Below are 12,269 nucleotides of genomic sequence, written 5' to 3'. Positions count from 1 at the left end.
TTACTCAACTTTTTTATATCAACCCTTCGGCCTTTTTGATTTCACCTCAGTTACTAACAGTTACCTGTTAATTATCTCTGTATCGAGGAGAGAAGACGTTTTCTTTCAGGACCTTTTAGTCTGTGATCTCTCAGCCGAAAACATTCTATGCTCCTTGTCATTTAATGACTTGATAAAATTAAATCCTGTGGAAAACTATTTTTTACCGTGAAGACATAGTAGACATTGCATCCTTCAAATTTCTTCTGAGTTGGGTCAAGTTCAAGGCAGAAGAACAATCAATGCATAACCTTGTCTGATTAGTGAATAAAAGCCGTCTGAAATTCTTATCATTTGTTCACGTGCGAAGCCTCGTGAATGTGGTCTTCATCAGTCAGTGTAATTGAGTTTACCAGCTACTGCGAATAAATTCATAATTAGCCTTTCCGCTTTCACAGGATGCCTTTTGGTGTAGCGTTTCAACGCAGGTGGAATTCATGGTAATATCTGCAGTTGCCATTTCTTCCCTCAGTTGTCTCTTACTAAAATGCTATTGGTGAAGATAAACAAGCAAGTAACCTTTAGACTTACTTTTCTTTCCTTAAGAAGACTTGAATCGTGGTATTCCAAAATCACTCCTCCAAGACACATAACTTTGATTAGCAACATAATTCAAATTGTTTCCCGATATAAAACCGGTACTCAAGACTATTAGACAGCCTTTAAGGACCTAATTGTCACTGTTAGACAACAATTGATGGTGTTTCACTCTAACACTGCTATGCTATTCAATCCCTTATAAATCATGTCGACCCCACAAAACTGAACTGAAGAGATTTATTATCTAATCGTATCACTCTCTTTGAAATACTGGGCAACTTCGAATTCTTGAAAGTAGCTCAGTGGCAATCGTTAGAGTGATTATTCACGTTGCTTGGAAGAAAGATTAGAAAGAACTAGTCATAGTACCCTATTATATACATTAATTGCGTTCGTATAGTAAATACAGGCCGGCCAGTGACATAAAGATATCAACGCCCGAGCTCTTGTCAAATGATTTTCATCGCTTTCCCTTTCGTGATTGTAGAACTCAGTCCATAGGTGGACTTTCACCCCTCAGCATTTTCCGTCTGATCACTGACCAAGGTTAAATGTAGACGAATAAAAAAAAAATTGGAAAAAACAATGTTGGCATCGATTATGTGATTTGAGTACTAAAGAATTTGCACTATCATAACTGAAAGATGTTATATCAACGGTTTCTGTTTAAGCCAATAGCTTTTGACTTTTTTTCAGCTTTGCATTTTTGCACTGAGAAAAAGAGATAGAGAATGGGTTACTAAAGTGTCTATAGCTCACGCTTTTTGCCGATCAAAGCACGACGACTTGTAATTTGCCGGAATGTCATGGATAACCCTTTGCTCTTATCTCCTTGCCATGGTACAACACAGTACATATGCAATTTTCAGTGAAAATGTTATTTCAATAAAAAAAGGTTTTTTTTTGTCGTGATATCCGACTTGATAGCTCGGTCGGGGTTCTTTCATTAGGTTACTCTCACACTGACGCGAAAACAAAACTATCATCGCTCGTCTAAAACCATATCACAATCAATTTATGCTGTAGGTACAACTGGGTTTCGGATGATGGCCACCTCGGATTAGTCAAAGAAAGCCGGTTTTTTTCTACTGGAGATACAATTCCCACCGGTAAAGTGATATGAGGCAGGATAAAGATTTGCGAAAATACAAAATCTACGTTGTTCAGAAAAAGCTTTTCTTCAGAAATAAGAGCGCAGTGAATGATGGATAAACTACTCAAAGTCATTAGATTGTTTGTCGGTACCAACCGGAGCTTTCTAGCACTTCCCATTTCCTACAGAACAAGAAAGCAATCCTCGAATACACTACTGAGTTAAAATCATTCGAGATGAAGAAACATTAGGGCAAAATTTTTTGCATTTTATAGAATAACTTTTTCATTGTGCGCAATTGCATGCAACTGCTATGGATGGGAATGAGCAATGATTGAGTAGATCAGATGCAAAACCTTGTTATCGAGAGAAGCATTCTCGAAGCCTCTTAGATTTTTCCGTTCAAGTGTTTTAAGAGTTATTTCGAGAGCTGAGCATATCAGTCTGAGATTCCATTAAGAGTTGCAGCGCAACCTGTGAATGAATTTTTCAGTGAGACAACTTTCGGGATGAAAAAATTTAGTATTTAGGAGCAAATGTATGGTCACCTCACTCGGTTAAGTTTGTTACAAGTAGTGTTCTGACTATCATTTTCACTTGGGTTGAAACTTCGCAGTGAGTTCTTAGAATATTGGACCTGTCACATTTTATTATCAAGATTGATCGAGATTCTCTTTTCACAGACTTTTGGACTTGTATCATTTAGTTTCTCCACGTTGGCGGAAACTTGAGATAGAAGTTTCCACAATCAAGAGATTTTCGTTTTCTCTAAAAAAAAAAAAACCCTCAAAAAATCCCTACATTGCCCACTTCATGTCATGTATTGCATTATGCTCTGTCGTCTTTACTTCATCAAAAATCCCTCTTTACCAGCAGGCGCGTGATAGTTCAAACCTTGGTATTGACACACCGTTGCACTTTGGTTATTTTTTTTTTAATCGATGGATGCTGATAAAAGACCAAGTTATCTCTGCGATGCAAATGTTTAAGAGTGGCCGGTTCTTCTAAAAACTGAAATATTTACTTGAATACTAAGCCGACACTCAGGAAGGCTCAAATGGAATACGTATTATCTAATTAAAGTTGAGAAAGGGTTGACTATGTTTGGAGAAGCAACTGATACCAAGTTATCAGTTTTTAATTGTCTTATCGCTTCCCTCTGATATTACTGCTTAGGAAAGCAGTATATTCGAAACATGAACTTCACACTCCGGGGGAAGAAAATTCTTTCAGTTGCATGCTGTTTGGCTATGTTCGGTGCCAATATAGGATGATAACGCAAACAGTTATCTACAATCAGTCAAGGTAAAATTCTAAAACACAGATTAAACTAAAACTTCGTAACAACCAGTAATATTTGCGGGTGACACCATAACAGGTGTATGAATGACAATCTCAGACACACAGTTTCCCCTCACAATTTAAACGCAAGAGTATTGAAAAGTCTCATAGGCGAACCGGCTGTTTTCCTTACGAATATATCTACTGAGTGTGATGAGCCATGTTGTAAAAGTGAACTCTTGAAAGAACAGCGGCTAACTGTGATTATTACATAACATTCAGTTATTATATAACAGAGACTTTTTCATGGTAGTTACAAAACCGTTATTTTAAAAATATTACGATCTAGAGTCTAGTTATCATTATGGACATGAGAAGACATACAGTTATTAGTCATTTCCTTTACTCCCATTTACGTATACACTGAAGTTAAGATTCGTTGTTTGGGAATATAATTCCTTGTTCGGGTGTTTTCAATATTTCGAATTTTTCACGCTGTTTGTGCAACTGAACATTGCGGAAAAACTATCTAATTTTAGAACAGGTAACTGTTTAGGAAAGTAGGATTTCATCATGGCAACTCAGTGCATAAGAGATTTACAATTAGAAATTCAGTCGACAAGTTATAATAAAGAAATATTGACATGCATAGATACATAGTAAAGCCTCGGTGGAGTGGTATTGCAAACAGCGCGGCAAATGTAACGGAACCGCATTTAGTTGTAGTTTCAGAAGTCTGACCATGTAATAGTGAGAGAATACTCCTGATTGTTTTGGAAGAAGTGATTCAGTTCTGGAAATTTGAGTCAGAACGGCATCATCAGTAATCTTGAAGAAGAAAAGGTAATTTTTTGTCTTTGTACCCTCTAACCGGTGGCCTTTATAAAATTCCTGACCCGTATCGATTTGAATTTTTAACCAACTCGTGGGAACATTTATTGACAACAACGTTGGCTCCGCATAGCTCGCACTTCAGTATGTTCATTGCGAGACAACACCATGCAGCGAACCATAACCGGGCTGTCGCCGTGACGCAAAAACAATTAACTGTAGTGCCACCTTAACGAGAACGTGTCCTTATTAGCGATCGGCAATTAAGAAAACTGAACTATAAAATCAGAGATAGGAACACTTTCGAAAACAGATAAGGTTAACTTGAAGAATGACGTTTCCAAAATTCATCTGAGGAATTTTTAGCACGTGGCTTTATGTTCAAGACAGGTGTACATTAGAGTTTGCGGGCAGGCACCGCGGTTAAATCGTACGTAGGGCAAATATAGATTTCCATCGCGTGTTTATATCATGTCGAAAGTGCGCACCTGAAATAACAACCGCACGATTTCTCTGGCCATGCTTTTGCTGTCAAAAGTTGAGCGAATTAGTACTGAGGCTGTCCATTTAATTGACACCGCTTGGGTTCGGACAGTGTTAAAAAGAGGGGTGTCAACAAATTGGTAGCATTTTTTTGCGCGTGGGTTGGTAAACATAACACATCATTTAGCAGCACAAAACACACTTGTTATTATTTCGAATTCAAGCCATGGGATTTTTAATGTTTGCTTTCTCTTGAAGAATGCCTTTCACTCTTCGGTGGGCCCTAATTCCATTTGCTCTCTTAAGGTAAACGCATTCTTTGAACAAAGACGTCACTTCTAATTGTCGGTGCGTGCTCTTTAAACAGAAAGGAAACCGCAGCGAGTTCTCTCGCGCGCTTTTTGCGTAAAAAACAAAACGGGTGCTGGCAAGCTACACACTTGGAAAAAGACGACAGCAATTTGAGAAAATTCTAGTCCTTTATTACAGTATTTACACACAATAGATAGGTTGGCACACACACGGAAGGTTCTGTGACAGTCTACTAAACGCCTCTGTCAAAAATGGATTTCCTGTAAATCTGTTGGCGTACTTGGCGTGCTTCCGTTTTCGATCTTATCTGATGGAGTTTCCGTGACATTAAAATGAAGTACTTCTTCCATTAGTCTTTGGCATGATTGTAGGTATTCCTGAAACAAGAAAATCCCAAAATAGATCAATTTCAGTTTGTTTGTTTGAGAGGTTTTTTTTTTTTTCATTGTAAAGAAAAGTTCTATTTTAAGTAAGATTGTTTTTTTTCTTGCTGATTACATATCAAATGACCAAAAGGCGGGCCTCTTGGTGCAAAAAAAGGAAAAAAAAAGGAGTCTTTAAACAAGAGATAAATGTGTGAAAAAACCACGCGTTTTATCAAAGTTTGCGCAAGGCTTTTTCCTTATTTGCTCTTTGCAAAACTTTATTTGCACGGCACAACTGACCAGTCATTCCAAACACTTTTTAACTTAGAATGTTTTTTTTTATTTTATTTCATCCTTACCGGTTCGATATTTGTGAGTCCTTGTAGGAATGATTCAAGTTCTCCGCTTGTCCACAAGCTTTTTTGTTCTGTTGTAGCGAGACCAGCAAAAGCCGCGCAAATAGAAGACGCAGCCAAAGTGGAAGGCGGGTACATAAGAAACTTCTCATCTGAAAAACAATAAAGGCGGAATTTAAGAGAATTAAAAAAAAGGCATTTAGTGATGTATAAAAATATAATATAGTCAAAATACAATGAAGAAGATAAGTGGAAAATAACAAGAAAAAGGGGCTAAAATAGATGAATTCAGTGTGGCATGCATTTTAAAGTAGTTAAGGTTTGATGGGCAGACGCAGACAGTCTTGAAGACCGAGATATAACCCTTATCTTTGTAAGGTAAATAGATAGGAAGCTCGTCTTACCAGTACAGCATAAAGCGATGAAAGTCGCCGCATGCTTTCGGATCACGCTTTCATTGGGTAGGGAGAGGCGGCTAAAAATCTGCTCTAGAAAATCGTAAGGAGTAACGGCTGACAAGTCCCATTTAAGTTTCCCAAGAACTAAAATTTCCCAATCCTATACGAATAAGATAAAGAGAGGAAAAAGGTTAGCTTAAAAGAATGACGAAAATCGCGTTTTCTGGGAATTAGTGGGAAATACACTTAGCCGGAGATAGATTGACAACTCGTTGAAATCAGCTGCCAGACCGCAAGCACACGAACATTGGAGAAGGAATGAATGAACATATTCCTAAAGCGGTATTTCATATCGTATACTTACCAGTAATTCCTGACAAGTGATGGAATTATCTGTATAAATACACAGCTTTTCAGCCGATAGCGGTGATGTCTCTTTAAGTTTGCTTGCAATAAACATGCACACAGCGCCAAGCAGTTGAAGCTGGCATTTTCTGGTTGGTACGACCGATAAAAATCGGTCTAAATAGTTCACTGCCAGTGGAAAGACCTCTTCTTCGCACAATTGTTCCTCGCACACCTGGAAAATTCATAATTGAGACAAATTTTAGCACCATCATCACATCGCAGTTCAGCAAGGGAAAATAAGCATTAACGAAGGAAATACGTGTTCTTATTTACCTCTAGCATCCATGTCGTAACCATTCGCCTCATGCGAGGCTCAATCTCCTTCTGTACAATGTTGAAGTATCTACAGCTGGGAATGTATTTGTCTTCGCAAGTCAGTAAATTACGCAGAACACGATCATCTTGAAGGAGAATTGGATCTTGGTATGCGTACCGAACTCGAGGTCCCTCGCAGCACAACAGTTCCATGCTAGATTCGATGCTGACAGCGGAAGTCAAAGCGCTACGCTGATATGGACAGCGCCGGGGATATAAAGTAAGCCAGTTTGCAGTCGCAGGCTTTGATTACAGCAGCAGATACTTCACTGGATGGAAGGAATGCCGCTGAATCTCTACCTATTGCGTGTGGCCTCTTCGCGACTGACCCCCGGCGCAATTCAGCTCCGCTTTCTAATGTACTTGCGCCAGGTTAGGCGCAGAAAGAACCAGAGATCTGGGATTTTGTAAATTTATAATTGACAACCCGTCATTAGGCATATGCACACCGACGTCTCTACGTTGCTGGGTAGATTTTCCACTTACGCTAGGCAACGTGCATTGTGACAGCTTCCTGTCTTTCATTTACTGACCAATGAGCGAGTAGCGGCACGGACATATAGAAGAGTATCTTTGACCGCAAAATCCTTCACTGGACCGGAAACGATTATGAAGCTATCAAACAATCTAACCGTGAGGATTGAAATTTTATTTCGATTTCCCGAATCTTTTGAAAGTAAAAGTAATCCGATATGTTCTCTGCATCACACGATTGACTGGTTGCTCTATCGATTTCATAAACGCTTTTTTTTTAACTTTAAAGTTGAACAAGGTGGAGCTTAAGCTTACATGCCAAGCATTCCAGCACATAAAACCAACCGCCCATGACCGACAAAATGAGTGTTGACACCTAAGCGTTTTTGTAGATCAAATTTCAATGAGTTTTTATCTGCTGACAGGTTGCCAAGTATATTTGCGTCTCGGATTTTCTCTTCCAACCGCTGACGTGTCGTCGATGCTCTGTAAGAGAGATGGGAATAAAGGCACTTTGCGGGAAATTTATTGGAATTTTGTCTGTTGCGCAAGGATTTAAGAGAGTGTTAAAAGATTTTATTGGCTAAGTAAACTTTTCAAAAGGTCACGGATGATTAGTAGTGCATTGTTCTAAATATACCCAATGAAAGAAGCTAACTGAAAACCTCCTTTAATCCATGCTACAGTTCATAAACAGACGAAGATTATCTAAATATTCAAGTTCAAGTTATTAAAGATTTGAAGTATGCATGGTTAGGACTAGATAAAATTTCAACCAAGCAAGTTCACAAGGATTTAGAAGTGCGATACTCTGCGATATTTGATTGACAGTTCATATTTCAAGTTAACCAAGAAATTTAACCGATATCTACATTTTCTTGGAAACTGATTCGTGTTAAATAGCGGTATCGTACAAAGCCATGTAACTTATGGTAGCAAAAAAATTTATTTCTATTTTAGAACCCTAATATGTAAAAAATGTTTAGATTATTCAGCACAAATGCCCTCATGGCGTTTTTGTTTAAAAGTGCAAATCTGTATTGATTTTTCGGTCACCGCAGGTCAATAAAACAATACAACACAAGGTACAACAATCTAACAAAACATACTAGGAATGATTGATATACTCTTCAGGCGTTAGTGTGGGCTCGATTTGAGCTAAAAACTCCGTGAATATTGCGTCTTATTCATGTAACACCATACATCCTATTCAAAAATACTATTCAATTCCATACCACGAAAACTTAATTGCCTCAAGAATAAAACAATGAAATAAGCATATTCACGTGTTTATCATGTTGATTTCTCTTTTGATTGTCTCTTAACCTCAGTGGCTTTGCGTAATTGAAAATTTGCACGTATAAATTTTCTCTTAAGGAATAACATGCCTACTGCGTCTACGAATTAAACGCAATTGACCCATGTCACTGTTGTTTTGTCAAACAGTTGAAATCGTGAGGTAATGACCTAGCAACATGTCTCTTGCCAATTTAAGTACCACTGTTTTAAGTACGTCGATTACAAATAGAACACAGCTCCAATTTTCGAACCACAGATCGGTAGCCGGTAGGCATTTGATATCCCTGGATAATTCTGATCTGTCCGCTTAAAGGGAGAGAACATGAAAACAACAAGCAATTGCGCTGAGCAAAACGCTCTTTTCCTGTTTCTCGTGCATATTTAGTTTCCGACTGATCCTCTTTCGACAACAGGAAATTTATAATGAGTGAAAGCTGTTTTCCGCGCCAGGGGAGTAAATCTGTATTGTGTTATCATTTCCCACGGAATACTTTAGTATGCACTTCTTCGTTTCGCCAGATAACAGAAAAAAATGACCTTTCACCCTAAAAACAGCTGGAAAACCATCTTTGTGTTGTTTCTAACTACTGGCGGATTTTTCACGGCACTACAAAATTATATATCTGAGGGAGGCCAATACACGTTCGGATGTTTATCGGTGGGCACCAGCTGTACTGCTAACAGCTCGCATAATGAGCAATCTCACATCCTGCACGAGAACATAACATTAGCCGTTGGGGCGGGTCATCTTGTCTCGACTGGCCACTTAAGAGGGTCCAAAATAAAATAGCTTGCATTGCGTGAAAACTATCTTTTCCACGAAAAACGAGGTGGTCATGTTTATTTAGCGCTGTAGCTCACAAGGTATGAGGAGAGTAAAATACAAAAAGTGAAAATCAGGGAACTTTCTGACAAAACGACAAATTAGGACATTCAGAACAAGAAAGCAATGCAAAAACTTACGGCTAAGACGCTGTTTTTTGGGCATTAAAAATACACCTCGAAAAAAATGTGGCGAAAGTGATATGGATTCGAGGTGTTTAATTACCAATGCTTTCAGCAATAGATATGACGAGAGGTTACCGAGCTGATAAAACGATTTTTATCATTTCTTTGACGGAACACTTTCTGGCAATTAATGTTGCTGATGAAATAATTGTCTTATCGAGAACTGGTACATAATACATCACAAACCAGGAGACATATGGTTTTGTTGTTTTTTCCTGCTGCTTAATCCGCGCGGGAAAAAACAAATTTTTGTCCAGAAATGGCTCAAGTTGAGCATCAAAACAAACTGGTACCCGTATGTTCCCAGAGCAACGAGTCAATTAGTTATATCAATTTTGGCAAACAGGAGGGCTTCATCGCAGCATTATCAATATCGAATGGCAATCGATCCAAGGCGTTGATCAAGTCAAATCCCTATTTCAATACGAAGGGAACGGTTTTCAATTTCATAGTTGTACATTCAATATCTGGACCACCTTTCATACCAACTGGATTTGAGCTTTTGAGATATAACCGCGACTACGTAATTTCCATTCTTAAATTTTTATCATTGAAAAAAACCGAACCCGGGGAATATTTTTAACTTATGCCGAAAATAAATTTAAACCCATTAATATTGCGGTGACCTTGGTGGGCAATGTTGTTATGAAACACGTGTGCAAAGAGCTTTTCGCGCCACTTAAGTTAGGGAAAGCCTCTCGTGCGCATGCGTGTCATTATCGGTCGCGCAAAGTCCGCGCAAAGTTGTTTTAAGTGGAGTTAGCCAAAGAGCATGCGCAACAACTTCAAGAGGTATAACGGGCAGGAACGACGTAGACAAATAAACTTTAGCATTGACGATTAGGGAACAACTATCAATTAAACCTGCTTTGATCGCTGACTTCTTTCTGCCATTGCGACTTTTAGGGCCAGCTGTAGACTGGGCGGATGATGGTATCCAACGGATAAATCCCTATTCATAGGATAAGTAATAGCAAAACGTTATGCACCATCCACCGGATAGAGATTTATCCACTGGATAGGGTTAACCAACCTTCGAACAACCGGCCGGGCCTGGACTTTGAACCCAGGTGAATGAAAGTCAAATGAGCCACTCTTCCTATAATAATTTGCGATATTGGGCAGTCATAGAACTATTGGAGAAGACAAACTTTTGAGTATGATGCCGATGCCAATAAAAGTGGGGCTACTTTGGTGCAACTGCAATATTTTGCACTTGAAAGAGAAACGTTGCGTGCCTGCGCATCTGTTCGCTGTCAACGTGCCACCTTCACGCATACTTCATGTTTCTCTATTTCTGTTGACTATTAAACTGTACTATTCTTTGATATCAGACAAAAAAGAACCTATAATCAGCTTTATTAAGGAATTTTACAATTGGGTTGAATACGTCTCTCAAATATTATATTTCGTGAACTTAAGATGAATTCCAAACTGATGATATCGTTACAATCATGGCTTAGAACCTCTGAGCTGACATAGTGAAGGTCAGCTTAATTTTGATTGCCGTGGGAGCTGAGGTATTGTCTAGAACAGTAATAACGAAAATCCGTAAAGAAAACAACTTAGATTGATTGAAGGAATTCCCCGTCACATGAAGTCAGTTTAGTTTCTTTTATCTCGAACTGTTCCTGTCAATGAGTTACTTGTCTTCTCCCTGCTATATGTAATAACACGTCAGAAAATAACCGTTCAGTCATTGTACGCCAAATGCACTTTTTGAAAAGCATTTCAGATAACCATAGTCGCAGCGTCATGATGGCCATGAAAATATTGGAATTCTAATCTTATGTTTCTTTAATACGTGGGGTCAGTGGCCAGGAGCCGATTAAAATAATGCCCCCTCTAAAGTGATTAATAGTGAACTACGGAGAACCTTTCCAAACGTAATAGCAGTCATTTATTTTGGATATAATGGTTTAGATAACAAAGATTTAATATAATACGATTACGTACATACCGAGCATTGGAATTTTATTGTTGTTAGTAAGATTGATAGAGGGCCAGCTGGATTATCCGAAGAGTTTAGTGGTTATGATTATTTGTTCGAAAGGCAATAAACAAATTAGACAGTGTAATTATATATTTAGATATAACTTTGGTCCAATTTAATTATTGAGTCGTGAAAGCAATGCATTCAGAGAATTCTAGATTCGTGAAATTTCTGACTTGACCTGCAAGGCGGACAAATGCGTACGCACTCGATCAGAGCGTGGACTGGGCTCATTAGCTGAAGTGAAATAAATTGGCCATTATTCCAAACCCTGGATGAATTAATTGAAATGCCGAAATGTAAACTTGCCGACAACAAACTCGTCGAAAAATGAAGTCTCCGTAGCTGATTCACTGCTTCACTTTAAATCTTACCCTTCTATGGCGTCGGCTCGGTGTGCCAGCTACCACCTTTGGTCAACTCGCCGACCTCTTCGGTAACCTCGCACGCGTCCTTTGCGCTACGTGCAAATAAACGAATAAAAATAGGACATTTAAGATTTTATTTGTCTGGTTCACACAGGCTACTGGTTTGCATTAACTGCTGTTTGTTAAACGTACGATGCTTTTGATTTAATAAGTCAAGAGTAAAAAACATCACACACCCTACACTTACTCAAGTGTGTTTTTTTAAACCGCTAACCTGAAGCTGTTTTTTTAACCGGCAGCTATCGTTAAGACCGTTAAAAGAAAGAAAAAGAACCTAGTATAAAAATAAATACTTAACGCCATAAGCACCGAAACTAAACAATCTAAATTATTGCTTTGTTTCCTTCCTGGCTGCATTTTCCTCAACCTTAGTAACCAGAGTTAAAATCACTAAGAAACTTTGAAAGGGTTTTGTTAAATGATTTAGACGGCGAATTTCGTAATTCAATGTGCAATCGCTCTTTAAATCCAAAACTTTCAAAACGCGTAATATATCATTCGCTGCGACCTTTCAGTTGACCCATCTGAAATGGTAGAGCAAAATATTCCTATTAGTTTATCAGAATCGAGCAAACTGATTGTTATAAGGGTTTCTGGGAAAAAAAATGATTGGAAAACAATGACACTCACAATATTTTGCACACGT

At 38.4% G+C, this 12,269-nt stretch overlaps 1 protein-coding gene across 1 annotated transcript; it reads right to left on the bottom strand.

Moving 5' to 3' along the window:
- Positions 1-4,727: 4,727 nt before the first annotated feature.
- Positions 4,728-6,817, bottom strand: LOC131769043 (G1/S-specific cyclin-D2-like). Its single transcript, XM_059084779.2, has 5 exons — positions 6,380-6,817; positions 6,063-6,278; positions 5,705-5,858; positions 5,304-5,452; positions 4,728-4,956 (listed from the first exon to the last, which is right to left on the bottom strand). Exons 1-5 carry the CDS (start codon positions 6,572-6,574, stop codon positions 4,825-4,827), a joined length of 846 nt encoding a protein of 281 aa, XP_058940762.1. The 5' UTR covers positions 6,575-6,817; the 3' UTR covers positions 4,728-4,824.
- Positions 6,818-12,269: the final 5,452 nt, after the last annotated feature.

This window comes from Pocillopora verrucosa, chromosome 1 (genome assembly GCF_036669915.1).
Source record: "Pocillopora verrucosa isolate sample1 chromosome 1, ASM3666991v2, whole genome shotgun sequence".
In the NCBI taxonomy this organism is placed as follows: Eukaryota; Metazoa; Cnidaria; class Anthozoa; order Scleractinia; family Pocilloporidae; genus Pocillopora; species Pocillopora verrucosa.
Note: the sequence above shows the minus strand (reverse complement) of the source record. Positions and strands in the feature narration are given on the sequence as shown.